The 16541-nt window shown below is 43.4% G+C and overlaps 1 protein-coding gene and 2 pseudogenes across 2 annotated transcripts; 1 reads left to right on the forward strand and 2 right to left on the reverse strand.

Moving 5' to 3' along the window:
• Positions 1 to 749: 749 nt before the first annotated feature.
• On the reverse strand, positions 750 to 4731 carry LOC113895522 (transmembrane emp24 domain-containing protein 9). The gene is made up of 5 exons (XM_027546822.1): positions 4523 to 4731; positions 4246 to 4346; positions 3053 to 3178; positions 2555 to 2701; positions 750 to 1587 (listed from the first exon to the last, which is right to left on the reverse strand). The coding sequence occupies exons 1-5, from the start codon at positions 4704 to 4706 to the stop codon at positions 1438 to 1440; spliced, it is 708 nt and encodes a 235-aa protein (XP_027402623.1). The 5' UTR covers positions 4707 to 4731; the 3' UTR covers positions 750 to 1437.
• A 5917-nt stretch (positions 4732 to 10648) lies between these two features.
• Positions 10649 to 12305, forward strand: LOC113895520 (annotated as a pseudogene). Its single transcript, XR_003511861.1, has one exon. The product of XR_003511861.1 is annotated as an elongation factor 1-alpha 1 pseudogene (transcript).
• Positions 12306 to 13535: 1230 nt separating this feature from the next.
• On the reverse strand, positions 13536 to 14406 carry LOC113896323 (annotated as a pseudogene).
• Positions 14407 to 16541: the final 2135 nt, after the last annotated feature.

Consider the following 16541-nt stretch of genomic DNA (forward strand, 5'->3'; position numbering starts at 1 on the left):
GGCCAAGGGAGTGAACTCAGGTCTCCCTTATTGGCAGGATTCTTTATGACTGAGCCACGAGGAAATTAACCTCCCTTGTATTTATTTTCATAGGGTTCTAATACTCAAAACTCTGTTGAACACTTGGCAATGTCCAAATCTCTTACCTGGGATTCAACTTTCTAATACTAACCAACTTTCCTTTCCAGCTTTCTCATTGCCCCAACTCTAGCTGAAACAATGCCCGTCTATCTCCACACCAGCTGTTTGCCTCTGTTCCCTTCAATCACCCCTGTCCCCCTTCTTTTATCAGAATCCTTCCTCTCCTTCAAAGTCCTTGTTGAGATTCCGTGCTGTTGGTTAAGCCCATCAGTACCTTCCTCTTGCCCCCAGCCCAGGGCTTCCTGTTCTTCCACACGTGTTGCAGTCCTCTGATCAGTGCATACTACCTTCACTAACTAGGCACTTTTTTGAAGCACCAGAACAATTCTGTCCACCTGCTTTGGAAAGGTTGGTGAGATGGCAAATGCACAGAAGAAATGGTATGGATTTTAGCACCAACTGCACAACTTACTTGTCGCATGATTTTGGGCAAGACCACCACCCACTGCCACTAGAAGATTGGAGAGGATGAAAGGAATGAAGTCCACAGGTGGGTACTCGTCTTAAAATGTGAAGTGCTTTGCCCACTGGAAAAGCTTGACATTCCCTCAAGCACCCTACAGTGCTATGCCCACTGGCAGAAGAGTAACTTTACACTGGACAAGAAGTCAATTTTTTTTTTTTTATTGGGAAACCAATGTAACAAACCTAGACTTATTGAAAATGAAATCAGTAACTAAGACTCTGCAGGCCCCATCCCCAACCAGCACCAAGGCCTCTGCTTGGCCTGACCCCAGTTTCTTCAGTCCCCAAAAGAACCACCACGTGAAGAACCTGGGGTCAACCTCAGGGCTACTTTCCCACATTGCAACTCCCTATACCCCACCCTCAATTGACACAAACCCTGGATCAGCAGGCTGGGTGTAGGCCCAAGGAGGGAATAGTGAGGTTTCCTGGGTGGCAGGGAATCACAGCTATGCCCCAACCTGGTCAAAGTTCCAAGTTAGCAAAGGAAGACACAAGGAAGACTGGCTTGCCCACCCGCTCCCCTCCCCCCAGTCACCCCAGATAACAGGCTCACATCCCTGATCAGTAACACTGTGATTCTGAGGTGTCAGTAGGGCTCCCGGTGGCTTCACCAGATTACTGCAAAGGGCCCAGGGGAGGGGGCAGGCATTTACCCAACCACCTGCTCACATTAGCCAGCCAAGCTGCTGCCCTCGGCTTGGGCTGTGGCCCCTCTCCCCTCCAAATACCCATGGCTGGAAACCAGTCCTCCTGCCAGAGAGAAGTCAGTCCAGGAGGTCCTTTCTTCCCCAGCCAGGGAGGAAGGCTGGGCTGGGAAGCCTGGGATGGCTACACCAGCTTCTTGGCTTCAAAGAAACTCTTGAGGTGTCTCATCTGCCAGACACCGATGGCTACAAGGATGAGGGTCTGCAGGATGGACCACCACAGCACCCTTTGGTTGGTGCTCTCGCTGGTCTGCCGGAAGCGTTCCTCTCGCCACTGTGGGAAGGGAAAACAGAAGAGAAGCCTGAGTTGGCTGAGCCTCATCTGGGGCCACTAGAACCACTGGGTTCCCTCTCCAGAGGATGCCCCAGGACCAACTAACTTTGCCCAGGTTCCAAGTGTCTGAAAAAAACCACCCCGTCTGGGAATGAATTGTCTTCATCCTCACCAGCCATATGCCCCTGGGTAAACCGACTCATTTCTCCCAGGTCCATTGGCTCATCTGTCAGGTAAAGCCCTCACCTGGTCCTACCGTGATGCCTGGAGGAGTGGTAAAGTGACTGTGGCATTACTCTATCAGACAGAGCTGTCCTGGGACACTCAGAAATGGATTTGCTCTGAGCCCTCTGCCTGGGTCTCCCAAACTGCTACTTGCATACTGTGTGCACAGGTTGCAAACTGGTGGTCCAGGGGCTGAATTGAGCCCACACATGTATTTTATAGGCTCACACAATGTTTAGACAACATTTAAAACTCAGAATTTTTTACGTAAAAAAAAACAAAAACCTGGACCCCTAAGTATCTCTTAAAACCCTGGGTGAGCAATTCTGCAATGCTGTCCTCAGCTGACAACAGCAGCTGTTCCCGTTTAGATAGGTTGCTATTCTACCAGTCCTTACGGTCACAGATCCATTCGTGGTACAGGCCTGGCTCTGGGACACAAGTGAGTTTGAAACCCCTAATCCTGGGGGCACCGAGAACCATGGAAAGAACACCCAAGGTGTTGGTATCAATTCCTGCTCTGTCACTCTGTGTGGCTCCTAATAAGACAATGACAGCCTCTTAAGAGACTGTCTTCTCAATTACAAAGTAGAGTTAGTAACACCCATCCCACGTTTTAGGCAGGCAGTGCAGCACAGACACAGAAGTCCCTTGGATTTATAATGAATCTGATGTGCAACTCCTGGCTAAGCCAGTGGGCAGCCTCTGGGAAGAGGCCCACTGCTCCTGCCCAGCCACTCACCCGCTGGTAGTTCTGCTCTTTCTGGATCTGCTCCACTTGCTCGACCAGCTGTCGCACTCGTAGCTGCAGCTCACTCAACTTGTCTTTGGCAGCAATTTCTGCATAGTCGTTGGCATGTTCACCTACCTGGATGTCCAGGTGAACTCTCTGGAGACAGACAAGATAAGGAAGGTTGGGAGAATCAGGTAGCCCTGCTCTGTCTTCCTGCCAGTGCCTAATAGCTGGTCCTCCCACCTTTCTTCATTTGTTCATTTAGCCAACACTGACTGAGGCCTACTCAGTGTCTGGTCCTATGGGGCTCTAGGCCCAAAGGCAAGAATAAGCCTTGGCTGATGCTCTCACCAAAGCATATACAGAAAGCTCTGCAACCACCCCCTTAATGTTCACTGGAAACCCAGTTGTATTAAGAGACACAAAATCTGACAGTCACCTACAGTACCACCAGTTCCCAGTCTTGATGAGCTATAGGTTGAAAGAATCCAACATGGGTCCACTTACCAGCATGCCTCCAGCAAAGAGAGAGAACTTGGTGGAATTGGAGTGAAGACAGATCTGATGCTCACCAGGGGTATGCGAGGTGAAGGTGAATCTGCCTTCAGAGCCATACTGCCGGGCCAGGATAACCTGGAGAGCAGAGACTTCAATGAGCATTGAGTGAAGTTGCTCAGTCGTGTCCGACCCTTTGCGACCCCATGAACTGTAGCCTACCACACTCCTCTGTCCATGGGATTTTCCAGGCAATAGTCCTGGAGTGGATTGCCATTTCCTTCTCCAGGGGATCTTCCCAACCCAGGGATCGAACCGGGGTCTCCCGCATTGTAGACAGACGCTTTACCGTCTGAGCAGGCTGAATGGTGCTTAAGGCTCTACTGCTGCTGCTGGTGGTAAGACGCTTCAGTCGTGTCCGATTCTGTGCGACCCCATTGACGGAAGCCCACCAGGCTCCCCCGTCCCTGGGATTTTCCAGGCAAGAACACTGGCTCTAAGTACCGTAAAAGTTGACAAGCAGAGACACCCCACAACACTAAAAGTTCCAATGTTGTTAGCAGCAGTTGCCAAAAACTTGCCTTTGAGCTATCTGGAGAAAGGGATTGACATGAACTTGGCATGTGGCCACTCTTGGAAAGCTCTTTACTTTATTCATAACTCATGCCCTTTCAACTCTTTCACTGATTCTTCTAAGTGAAAGGTTGACAGCTAAACGGTTTTGTTTAGTTGGTTTGGGATATGGTTTAATATCCTTATTCGTCAAATTAAAAGCTGCTCTTTCTTTTTGGAAAATACCCTGTTCCCTGATATCCTAAAGTCTATATGCCACAGCTTTAGTCAACAAAACTCTTTGGTTTCCAGCACCACAATTAATCCACCCATCACATCTGTAAGATGGATGAATTTCTATTTCACAGACCTAGAAAAATGGCTCAGGGAAAGCAACTGACTTGGCGAAGTCACACTGAGATCAGTAACAAGTTGACAGAAGCAGCTAGCACTGAAACAGCCCAAGGTTAGACTGGAGTGAAAACGCAGGTTCTTCCCACAGTACCAACGGTTTTTTTTTCTTTTTCTTTTTTTTTTTTTTTAACCAGTTTAGCAGATGCGGAAACTATGAGGGGAAGTACCCATGTCTGCTTGATCTGGCGCCCAAGTGCAAAGCGGGGTTGGGGGTGCGGGGCTCAGCGGGGCCGACTCACTTTATCTTCTGGGTCTTTAACCTCCACGAACATGCCAAGCCCAGGGGTGGCCGGCTGGTACTCCTCTCGCTGCTTGTCATACAGCTGCGTCCGGTAGTTTCCTGGAGGGAAGCGGGGCGAGACCAGTCTGAGGAGCGCAAGGTGGCGCCGGGTCCACGGTGGCCAGGGCACTGCGAGGCAGCCTGCCCCCGGCTCTGAAGACATGACTCTCCCGCACTCCCCCCACCCCCACCCCAAGACCGCGGTCTTGTTGAAAACTCTCTCCCTTCCCCCGTACCTATAACCATGGTCTCGTCCGGAATCTCCTCAATAAAGCACTTTTTTTCCGTCTCCCCAATGTGGAAGTACAGCGCGCCTCCGCGGGCCGCAAACCACAGCAATAGGAGGAGGACCCGAACGACCCTACCCAACCGGGACCCAGGGCAGAGCCCGACGACCCACAAGCTCCGCTCAGCAGCCATCTTGCCCCCACCTGCCCGCGCAGGCGCAGCCTGCCTCGCCACGTAGCCCAGCCGCCGCCGCGGGAGCTGCCGGGACAGCGAGTTCCGCCGGGTGGACTACAAGTCCCAGATGCTCCGAGGCCGCGGCGCGGCAGTACCTGATTGGGGCGCCGCTCCTATCTAGGGCCAGATTAGAGCTGCAGAATTGGATTTTTTTTCCCCCTTTAACTCTCATCGCCGCCCAGTCACTGGTGTTGATTATCAGTTTGTTTTGTTCTGCAGATGATGAAACTAACGTACTTTGAGTCGGCAAGCGAATTATGATAAGGGACAGGAGCCTCACCTAGGATGCTTGACTTCCCTGGGAAGTAGGATCTGCCACTCTGGGCTTGCTTCTGCTTGTGTTTTCCTTTGTGCTATTTTAACTACATGCTATATTACTGCTGTTGTAACCACCACTCAGAATTAACAGATAATTACAGAATTAACAAATGATAACATTTTATGGTAATACTTTCAGGTATTTTTAAAGTTAAGCTTTTTAGAGACATCCCAATCTTCCCTGGTAGCTCAGTTGGTAAAGAATCCGCCTGCAGTGCAAGAGACCCTAGTTTGATTCCTGGGTCAGGAAGATCTGTTGGAAAAGGGATAGGCTACCCACTCCAGTGTTCTGGCCTGGAGAATTCCATGGACTCTACGGTCCATTGATACATATATTCCATGGACGCGTATATTCTATGGGGGGGTCACAAGAAGTCTAACACGACTGAGTGACTCGCTTTCACTGGGGTATCAACATTTGCTATAAGTTCCCATCAGGAAGCTTCCATAAACCTCTTATCCTTGTCCCTCAGAGGGCAGACAGGCTGAAAACCACAATCACAGAAAATTAACCAAACTGATTACATGGACCACAGCCTTGTCTAACTCAATGAAACTATGAGCCATGCCATCTAAGGCCACCCAGGGTGGACAGGTCATGGTGGAGAGTTCTGACAAAATGTGGTCCACTGGAGAAGGGAATGGCAAACCACTTCAGTATTCTTGCCATGGGAACCCCATGAACAGTATGAATAGGCAAAAAGATAGAACACTGAAAGATGAACTCCCCAGGTCAGTAGGTGCCCAATATACTACTGGAGATCAGTGGAGAAATAACTCCAGAAAGAATGAAGGGAAGGAGCCAAAGCAAAAACACCCAGTTGTGGATGTGACTGGTGATAGAAGCAAGGTAGATGCTGTAAAGAGCAATACTGCATAGGAACCTGGAATGTTAGGTCCATGAATCAAAGCAAATTGGAAGTGGTCAAACAGGAGATGGCAAGAGAGAACATCGACATTTTAGGAATCAGTGAACTAAAATGGATTGGAATGGGTGAATTTAACTCGGATGACAATTATATCTACTACTGTGGGCAAGAATACTTTGGCCACCTGATGCAAAGAACTGACTCATTGGAAAAAACCCTGATGCTGGGACAGATTCAGGGTGGGAAGAGAAGGGGACAGAGGATGAGATGGTCACCAACTCAATGGTTATGAGTTTGGGTAAACTCTGGGAGTTGGTGATGGACAGGGAGGCCTGGCATGCTGTAGTCCATGGGATTGCAAAGAGTGGGACATGACTGAGCGACTGAACTGAACCGTGGGCAAGAATCCCTTAGAAGAAATGGAGTAGCCATCATAGTCAACAAAAGAGTCTGAAATGCAGTATTTGGATGCAATCTCAAAAACAACAGAATGATTTCGGCTCGTTTCCAAGGCAAACCATTCAGTATCACAGTAATCCAAGTCTATGCCCTGACAAGTAATGCTGAAGAAGTTGAATGGCTCTATGAAAACCTACAAGACCTTCTAGAACTAGCACCCCCAAAAGATGTCCTTTTCATTATAGGGGACTGGAATGCAAAAGTAGGAAGTCAAGAAATACCTGGAGTAGTAGGCAAATTTGACCTTGGAGTACAAAACAAAGCAGGTTAAAGGCTAACAGAGTTTTGACAAGAGAACACATTGGTCATAGCAAACACCCTCTTCCAACAACACAAGAGATGACTCTACACATGGACATCACCAGATGGTCAATACCGAAATCAGATTGATTATACTCTTGGCAGCCAAAGATGGGAAGCTCTGTACAGGCAGCAAAAGCAAGACCGGGAGCTTACTGTGGCTCAGATCATGAACTCCTTATTGCCAAATTCAGACTTAAATTGAAGAAAGTAAGGAAAACCACTAGACCATTCAGGTATGACCTAAATCAAATCCCTTACGATTATACAGTGGAAGTGACAAATAGATTCAAGGGGTTAGATCTGATAGACAGAGTCCCTGAAGAACTATGGATGGAGGTTTGTGACATTGTACAAGAGGCAGTGATTAAGACCATCCCCAAGAAAAAGAAATGCAAAATGGTTGTCTGAGGAGGCCTTACAAATAGCTGAGAAAAGAAGAGAAGCTAAAGGCAAAGGAGAAAAGGAAATATATACCCATTTGAATGCAGAGTTCCAAAGAATAGCAAGGAGAGATAAGAAAGCCTTCCTCAGTGATCAATGCAAAGAAATAGAGGAAAACAATAGGATGGGAAAGACTAGAGATTTCCTCAAGGAAATCAGAGATACCAAGGGAACATTTCATGCAAAGATGGGCACAATAAACTCCAGAAATGGTACAGACCTAACAGAAGCAGAAGATGGACCTAACAGAACAGAAGCAGAAGAAGAGGTGGCAAGAGTACACGGAAGAAATATACAAGAAAGATCTTCACGACCCAGATAACCATGATGGTGTGATCACTCACCTAAAGCTAGACATCCTGGAATGTGAAGTCAAGTGGACGTTAGGAAGCATAACTACAAACAAAGTTAGTGTAGGTGATGGAATTCCAGTTGAGCTATTTCAAATCCTAAAAGATGATGCTGTGAAAGTGCTGTATTCAATATGCCAGCAAATTTGGAAAACTCAGCAATGGCCACAGGACTGGAAAAGGTCAGTTTTTATTCCAATCCCAAAGAAAGGCAATGCCAAAGAATGTTCAAACTACCACACAATTGCACCCATCTCACATGCTAGCAAAGTAATGCTCAAAATTCTCCAAGCCAGGCTTCAGCAGTACATGAACCATGAACTTCCAGATGTTCAAGCTGGATTTAGAAAAGGCAGAAGAACCAGAAATCAAATTGCCAACATCCATTAGATCATCGAAAAAGCAAGAGAGTTCCAGAAAAACATTTATTCTGCTTTATTGACTATGTCAAAGTCTTTGACTGTGTGGATCACAACAAACCGTGGACAGTTCTTAAAGGGATAGGAATACCAGACCACCTGACCTGCCTCCTGAGAAATCTGTACGCAGGTCAAGAAACAACAGTTACAACTGGACATGGAACAACAGACTGATTCCAAATTGGGAAAGGAGTACATCAAGGCTATATATTGTCACCCTGCTTATTTAACTTATATGCAGAGTACATCATGTGAAATTCCAGGCCAGATGAAGCACAAGCTGGAATCAAGACTGCTGGGAGAAATATCAATAACCTCAGATATGCAGATGACACCACCCTTGTGGCAGAAAGTGAAGAAGAACTAAAGAGCCTCTTGATGAAAGTGAAAGAGGAAAGTGAAAAAGTTGGCTTAAAATGCCAACATTCAGAAAACTAAGATCATGGCATCTGGTCCCATCACCTCTTGGCAAAGTATAACACAATATTACAACTAGGATATTGACATTGATACAGTCCAGAAACAGTAGTTCTCTCACCACAAGGATATTTCATGTTGTCCTGTTATAGCCACACCCACTTCCCTACCCTCTTACCCAACCCCTAACTCCCTCTTACTTCAGACAACCACTAATCTGTTTTCCATTTCTATAACTTTGTCATTTCAAGAATGTTATATAAATGGAATCATACAGTATGTAACTTTCTGAGACTGGCTTTTTTCACTCAGCATAATTTTGGAGATTTATTCAGCTTACTGCATGCACCAACTGTTAGTTTCTTTTTATAGTAAAAAAAATAACCATTACAATGTATAAAGATAAAATTTTGTAATAAACAACTGAAAGGGGTGAGAACAGAGCTGTTAAAGGAGCAGAGTTTTTATATGTTATTGAAGGTAAGCTGGTATAAATTCAAATTAGAGTGTGATAACTTTAGGATGTTAAATATAATCTCCATGGTAACCACAAAGAAAAGAGCTAAAGAATATACACAAGAGACTTTGCTGGCAGTCCAGTGGTTAAGACGCCACGCTTCCACTGCATAAGACACAGCCTCAGTCCCTCATTGGGGAATTAAGATCCCGTGTATGGCAAGGTATGGCAAAAAAAAAAAAAAGAATGTACCCAAAAAGAAATGAGAAAGGAATTTTAATGTTTCACTACACAAAGTTATGCAAAAGAAGTAAACACAAGAAATGAGGAACAAAGAACTATAAGGGAAATAGAAAAAAATTGCAAAATGACAGAAGTAAATCCCTCCTGATAAGTAATTATTTTAAATATAATTTATTAAATGTAAATAGATTAAACTCTCCAGTCAAGACAAAGATTTGCAGGATGGGTAAAAAACACAACCAACTATATGCTATTTGCAAGAGGATCATTTCATTTCATTTTACTTTTTAAAATTTTATTGGAAAAAAACTTTATTTTGGAAGAACTCACTACATCAGGTGACAAAATTCCAAAATCAAATTGTATGAAAATAGACATCACAATTTCTTTTACAATAGGTGAGAAAAAAATCTCAAGTATAGAATAGAGGCAAAGGAATATGAAGAAGGAGAAGGGTTTGAGGGTAAACAGCATTTTAAATAGCAAAAATAGAAGTTAAATAGAAAGCTATAGTTGTGCATTCTTTATTTATCCAGACTTCACATTGGGTAACTGAAGGGCAAAAATAAAACCAAATTTTGTATTGTTTGGGGTAAATTTTAATAATTTTAAATCTGAATTGAATTTAGAACCAACTCTTCTTTGTTCTTGGGGATAATGACTGAAAAGAGCTCTCAACAACGAAAACTGTTATTACTATGTCCAATCCAAGAGATGGGCACAAATAAACAACAGGGATAAAGCACCTGGTGAGGACCACTCCTCCGAAGTCATCCTTAAAGATCAGTAGTTGTGACTTCCCTGGTGGCTCAGCAGTTGGGACTCTGGGCTCCCACTGCAGGGGACGGGTTTGATCCTGGTCGGGAAACGAAAATCCTACATGCCAGGTGGTGCATACAGAAAAAGAAAAAAAATCAAGTAGCTGCCTATTGAGTAGTTCAGTATTTGAACTAAATGATTTGAAAACTTCCTGACATACAGAAGAGAAGAGCAAGGAAAGTGTGTCAAAACAAAGAAGATACAAAAGTTTAGTAAGTGAAAAGAGTTTAATGAAGCCTGGATGGTTTAAGGACATTAATACATGTTGATTTTGTTTGAAAATATTTATTATATAACAAAACATAGATATTCTGGAAAACAATCAGATGAATGCACTTGAAAAGTTTTTTGATTACTCACTGTAATTTATAGACCTATGGTTTTTCCCCATCCATTTGTACAGGTAATCGAGAAGTTGATAATATTACTCCTAAAATTGAGATACTATAAACCAAAATAGAATTGTTAGGGCTTTCTGCATTAATTTGTGAAATAGTTTTTTTCATCCCACCTACTAGTAGGTAACTTGGAGTAGGTAGTATTGTAACACTTTACAAATGACTATCTCTAGTCTATACACCAAATGTAAGAAACAGCATTGATTAATGTTCAGAAAGAAGTCCTGAGAAATCTACATAAATCAATATGCAATTGGGAGAAAGTAACTCCAGCTCCTTTGAGTCAGTGCCTGACTGAGAGAATTGTGGGTAAAACCGTGACGATGATGCTTCATAGCAGTGATTGGTCCACATGTTTGGATTTTTATTATGTTTAAGATGGAAACACCCTTTTCGCAACGGGTTTGCCGCCAGGACACAGGTGTTGTGAAAACCACCGTTAAACCTAAGCCAAAATGGGAAAGGAGAAGACCCACATGAACATCGTCATTGGGCACGTAGATTCAGGGAAGTCTACCCCGACTGGCCATCTGATCTACAAATGTGGCGGGATCGACAAGAGAACAATTGAAAAGTTCGAGAAGGAGGCTGCCAAGATGGGAAAGGGCTCCTTCAAATATGCCTGGGTCTTGGACAAACTTAAAGCTGAACGTGAGCGTGGTATCACCATTGATATCTCCCTGTGGAAATTTGAGACCAGCAAGTACTATGTTACCATCATTGATGCCCCAGGACACAGAGACTTCATCAAAAACATGATTACAGGCACATCCCAGGCTGACTGTGCTCTCCTGATTGTTGCTGCTGGTGTTGGTGAATTTGAAGCCAGTATCTGCAAGAACGAGCAGACCCATGAGCATGCCCATCTGGCTTACACCCTGGGTGTGCAACAACTAATTCTTGGCGTTAACAAAATGGATTCCACTGAGCCACCCTATAGCCAGAAGAGATACGAGGAAATTGTTAAGGAAGTCAGCACCTACATTAAGAAAATCGGCTACAACCCCGACACAGTAGCATTTGTGCCAATTTCTGGCTGGAATGGTGACGACATGCTGGAGCCAAGTGCTAACATGCCGTGGTTCAAGGGACGGAAAGTCACCCGTAAGGATGGCAATGCCAGTGGAACCACCCTGCTTGAAGCTCTGGATTGCATCCTGCCACCAACTCGCCCAACTGACAAACCCTTGCGTTTGTCTCTCCAGGATGTCTATAAAATTGGTGGTATTGGTACTGTCCCTGTGGGTCGAGTGGAGACTGGTGTTCTCAAACCTGGCATGGTGGTCACCTTTGCTCCAGTCAATGTAACAACTGAAGTGAAGTCTGTAGAAATGCACCATGAAGCATTGAGTGAAGCCCTTCCTGGGGACAATGTGGGCTTCAATGTCAAGAACGTGTCTGTCAAAGATGTCCGTCATGGCAATGTGGCTGGTGACAGCAAAAATGACCCACCCATGGAAGCTGCTGGCTTCACAGCTCAGGTGATTGTTTTGAACCATCCAGGCCAAATCAGTGCTGGACATGCACCTGTGCTGGATTGTCACACAGCTCACATTGCTTGCAAGTTTGCTGAGCTAAAGAAGATTGATCATCGTTCTGGGAAAAAGCTGGAAGATGGCCCTAAATTCTTGAAATCTGGTGACACTGCCATCGTTGATATGGTTCCTGGCAAGCCCATGTGTGTCGAGAGCATCTCTGATTATCCTCCCCTGGGCCATTTTGCTGTATGTGACATGAGACAGACAGTCGCTGTGGGTGTCATCAAAGCAGTGGACAAGAAGGAAGCTGGAGCTGGCAAGGTCACCAAGTCTGCCCAGAAAGCTCAGAAGGCTAAATGAATATTATCCCCAATACCTGCCACCCCAGTCTTAATCAGTGGTGGAAGAACGGTCTCAGAATTGTTTGTCTCAATTGGCCATTTAAGTTTAATAGTAAAAGACTGGTTAATGATAACAATGCATCGTAAAACCTTCAGAAGGAAAGGAGAATGTTTTTGTGGACCATATGTTTTGTGTGTGGCAGTTTAAGTTATTAGTTTTTAAAATCAGTACTTTTTAATGAAAACAACTTGACCAAAAATCTGTCACAGAATTTGAAACCCATTAAAAAAAGCTTAATGAGAAAAAAAAAAAAAAGACGGAAACATATTATGTTAAGATGTTTAAGTGATTTGGGGCTCAAAAATCAATGCAGATGGTGACTGCAGCCATGAAATTAAAAGACGCTTGCTCCTTGCAAGAAAAGTAATGACCAACATAGACAGCATGTTAAAAAGCAGAGACATTACTTTGCCAACAAAGGTCCGTCTAGTCAAGGCTGTGGTTTTTCCAGTGGTCATGTATGGATGTGAGAGTTGGACTATACAGAAACCTGAGCGCTGAAGAATTGATGCTTTCGAACTGTGATGTTGGAAAAGACTCTTGTGAGTCCCTTGAACTGCAAGGAGATCCAACCAGTCCATTCTAAAGGAAATCAGTCCTGAATATTCATTGGAAGGACTGATGCTGAAGCTGAAACTTCAATACTTTGGCTACCTGATGCGAAGAACTGACTCACTGGAAAAGCCCCTGAAGCTGGGAAAGATTGAAGGCGGGAGAAGGGAACGACAGAGGATGAGATGGTTGGATGGCATCACCAACTTGATGGACATGAGTTTGAGTAAACTCTGGGAGTTGCTGATAGACAGTGAGCCTGCTGTAGTCCATGGGGTCGCAAAGAGTCGCACACGACTGAGTGACTGAACTGAACTGAAGATGGAAACGTTCAAAAATATGTGCTTTAATTATAGATATGGAAATAATTATTTATCTGCCTGATCCATCATCCTGCCAAGGCTGAGATTTTTGTAACTACTGCTTTGTCCAATGCATTTATAAATAGACATTCCACAATTCTTCTAGAACTGTTTTCAAGTTACTACTGTAGATGATTTGCCTCAAGAAATATGTAAATAAATACTCCCATACATTTTAAAAAAGGAAATTAAATGGAAATTTTTAGTTCTAATTGCTTTTCATCTGACTTGCTTTAAGGAATCTTTTAAAACTGATAAAAAAACAATAGGGAAAGAAAACCTGCTAAAATCTTTCAGAATTTACGTGATTCTTATTCTACTACAAGAAAACATTATCTGGTACAAGGTATATTTGTGGATGTACATAAACACACGTATACTATCTGGATCATATTATACTATGTACAATTCTTTACAATTCTTCTTGAAGGTTAAAGCAGTTCATAGAATTCAAAATGCATAATTATCTGTAAGTTGGCACTTTTTAAGCTCTTGTCAACATTGATACTGGCATGTTTTATTGCAGCCCAGTTCTAGCTGTTATTTGCCAACTTGTTACAACAGAAGTCCAGCAATAGGTGGGTAGAGTGCAAGGAAAATAGTGCCATGTTTCTCAACTGGAGTCCCTGAAATAAGTGAAGTTACAGCTGTTGAATAAATGTCACTCAAAAGCAGTCTCTTGGCTTTTCCTTACACAGCAGGCACCTTTCCTTTTCTTTTAATTAATTCATTTTACTGTTTCAGGTCTTAGTTGTGGCATGCGGGATCTAGTTCCCTGACCAGGGATCAAACCCGGGCCTCCTGAAGTGAAAGCATGGAGTGTTAGCCCACTGGACCACCAGGAAAGTCCCCCAACATTCCATTTTAATTCACCATTTCTGTCTTCGTTCTTTCACAGCATCAGTATTAGCAGATGGGTCTCCATTAGGGTCTACCAGCACAGAAATGACACGAATCATGATGGTTTCCACAGTGGGAATAGGCAGCCAGCGTTCCTCAGGTTTTTCATAGCCATATTTATCTTTTTCAGGCTTGTGAAGAATAGCAATGCATGTTTCATCATTTTTATCAACATTTGGGCTCCAGATTTCTATAATGAATTTTATTTTAGGAAGAACAATAGTAAGGATTTCCCGAGATCATGGTCATCTATCAAACCTGCTGAAAAGCCTTCCACTGGATTTTTGTTGAGTTCTACCAACTGTCTTCACCAAGAGTCTGGGTTGGCACTGGGGCTTTGGAAGGACTGAGGACAGGCTCTGGGGCTGCCGGAGCTGGGTGTGCTGAGGAACCAGGGTCCCCACCACCAGCAGGTCCAAACTGAGGGAGGCTGGGCTGGGGCAGTGGTACAGGATTTTGCTTGCCCTCCATTCCTTCAACCGGCCTGGTGGGGCCCACCTGTGTCTCCCCTGCTACTGCCTAACTCAAGAGAATATTTTATTTTATTATTATTGTTTTTGGCCACACCACAGGGTTTGTGGGAGCTTAGTTTCCCTACCAGGATTGAACCCTGACCCATGGCAATGAAAGCGCCAAGTCCTAACCACGGGTGTGCTGTACTTAGTCGTTCAGTTGTGTCCGACTCTTTGAAACCCCATGGACTGTAGCCCGTCAGGCACCTCTGTCCGTGGGGATTCTCCAGGCCTGAATACTGGAGTGAATAGCCTTTCCTTTCTCCAGGGACTTTTCCCAACCCAGGTATCAAACCTAGGTCTCCCACATTGCAGGCAGATTCTTTACCATCTGAGCCACCAGGAAAGCCCAAGAATACTGGAGTGGGTAGCCTATCCCTTCTCCAGGGGACCTTCCTGACCCAGGAATCGAACTGGGGTCTCCTGCACTGCAGGAGGATTCTTTACCAGCTGATTAACCACTGGACTGCCAGAGAATTCCCAAGAGACTCGTTTTAGCTACAATGACAGAAACAGATGTGAAAGTGAAAGAACTGAAAAGGATAGTCCATGCAAATAGTTACCAGGACAGAGCAAGAGTGGCTAAACTAGTATCAAACAAAATAGATTTTAAGTTTAAAAAAGTACAAGAAACAAACATTATATTACTATATAATGTACGATATATTAATAAAAGGTTATATATTATATATTAATAAAAGGTTCAATTATATATTAATAAAAGTTTCAATATAGCAAGAAGATAAAATGATTATAAATATTTACATACCTAATAATTGATCATCAAAATTCTGAAGCAAAAATCGACAGAATTGGTGACTTTGTCAGTCTAGTGGTTAAGACTTCCAATGCAGGGGGCGAAGTTTCAATCCCTGGTTGGGAAACCAGATTCCACATTCTGCTTGGCCAAAAAATAAAAAATTTTTTTAAAAAATGGACAGAATTGAAAGGAAAACTAGACTGTTCTACAATTATAGCTGGAGTATTTAATACCTAACTCTCAATGGTTGGTGGTTTAGTTACTAAGTCATGTTTGACCCTTGTGACCCCATGGACGACAGCCCACCAGGTTCCTCTGTCCATGGGATTTTCCAGGCAAGAATACTGGAGTGGTTTGCCATTTCCTTCTCCAGGGGATTTTCCCTACCCAGGGGTTGAACCTGGGTCTCCTGCATTGCAGGCATATTCTTTACCAACTGAGCTACCAGGGGAGCTGCCAATTCTCAATAATGGATAGAAAAAAAAAACCAGAAGACAAGTAAGGAAACAGAGGACTTGAACAACCCAATGAGCAAACCAGATTTAATAGACATACCAAAAAAAAAAATAGACATACAAAACACTCTAGCTAACAATAACAGAATACACATTCTTCTCAAGTGCACATGGAACATTTCTCAGAATAGAGAAAACATTAGGCATATATTGAGATTAAAGTGTCATAATAGATTTTAAAAACTAGACAGCATACAAAGTATGTTCTTTGACAAGAGTGGGATGAAGTTAAAAATCATTATCAGAAGGAAAACTGGAAAAAATCACAAGTTTGTGGAAATTAAACAATAGGTTTGTGTGTGATTAGAGCTATTCATTTATTTAATGATGTGAGCACCTATTTTGTGCCAAGTCCTATGTTTGGTATTAGATATATGTTGGTGACTCAAAAATAGACATGTTCTCTGGCCATATGGTACTTACTGTCTAGTAAAGGGGATGGTATGATTTTAATTATAAACTTTTTTCTTTTTTTAAACAACAAATCAAGAAGAAATCACAAGGTATTTCTAAGAATACACTTAGAGATGACTGACAACAAAAACACAACGTACCAAAACTTATTGGACACAGAGAAAGCAGTGCTAAGGGGCACATTTATAGCTATAAATGCTTATGTTAATAAATAAGACCTCAAATCAACAACCTCATTTTACAACTTAAAGAACTAGTAAAAGAAGAACAAACTAAACCCCAAACTAGCAGAATGAAGAAAAGTATAGATTGGAGCAGAGATAAATAAAATAAGGAACAGAAAATTGACAAATCTTTAACTAGATGGGTTAAAAAAATACTCACAAGACTAATATCAGAAATGAA

The sequence above is a fragment of the Bos indicus x Bos taurus genome, chromosome 7, assembly GCF_003369695.1.
Source record: "Bos indicus x Bos taurus breed Angus x Brahman F1 hybrid chromosome 7, Bos_hybrid_MaternalHap_v2.0, whole genome shotgun sequence".
NCBI lineage: Eukaryota > Metazoa > Chordata > Mammalia > Artiodactyla > Bovidae > Bos > Bos indicus x Bos taurus.

Bases quoted from the DNA above. Each gene is read 5' to 3' on its own strand.
- LOC113895522 (XM_027546822.1), bottom strand. From the start codon at position 4,706: ATGGCTGCTGAGCGGAGCTTGTGGGTCGTCGGGCTCTGCCCTGGGTCC. The intron at 4,347-4,522 runs GTACGGGGGAAG...GCTTCCCTCCAG, and splicing joins GGACGAGACCATGGTTATAG to GAAACTACCGGACGCAGCTG. The intron at 2,702-3,052 runs GTAAGTGGACCC...GTCTGTCTCCAG, and splicing joins TCTTTGCTGGAGGCATGCTG to AGAGTTCACCTGGACATCCA.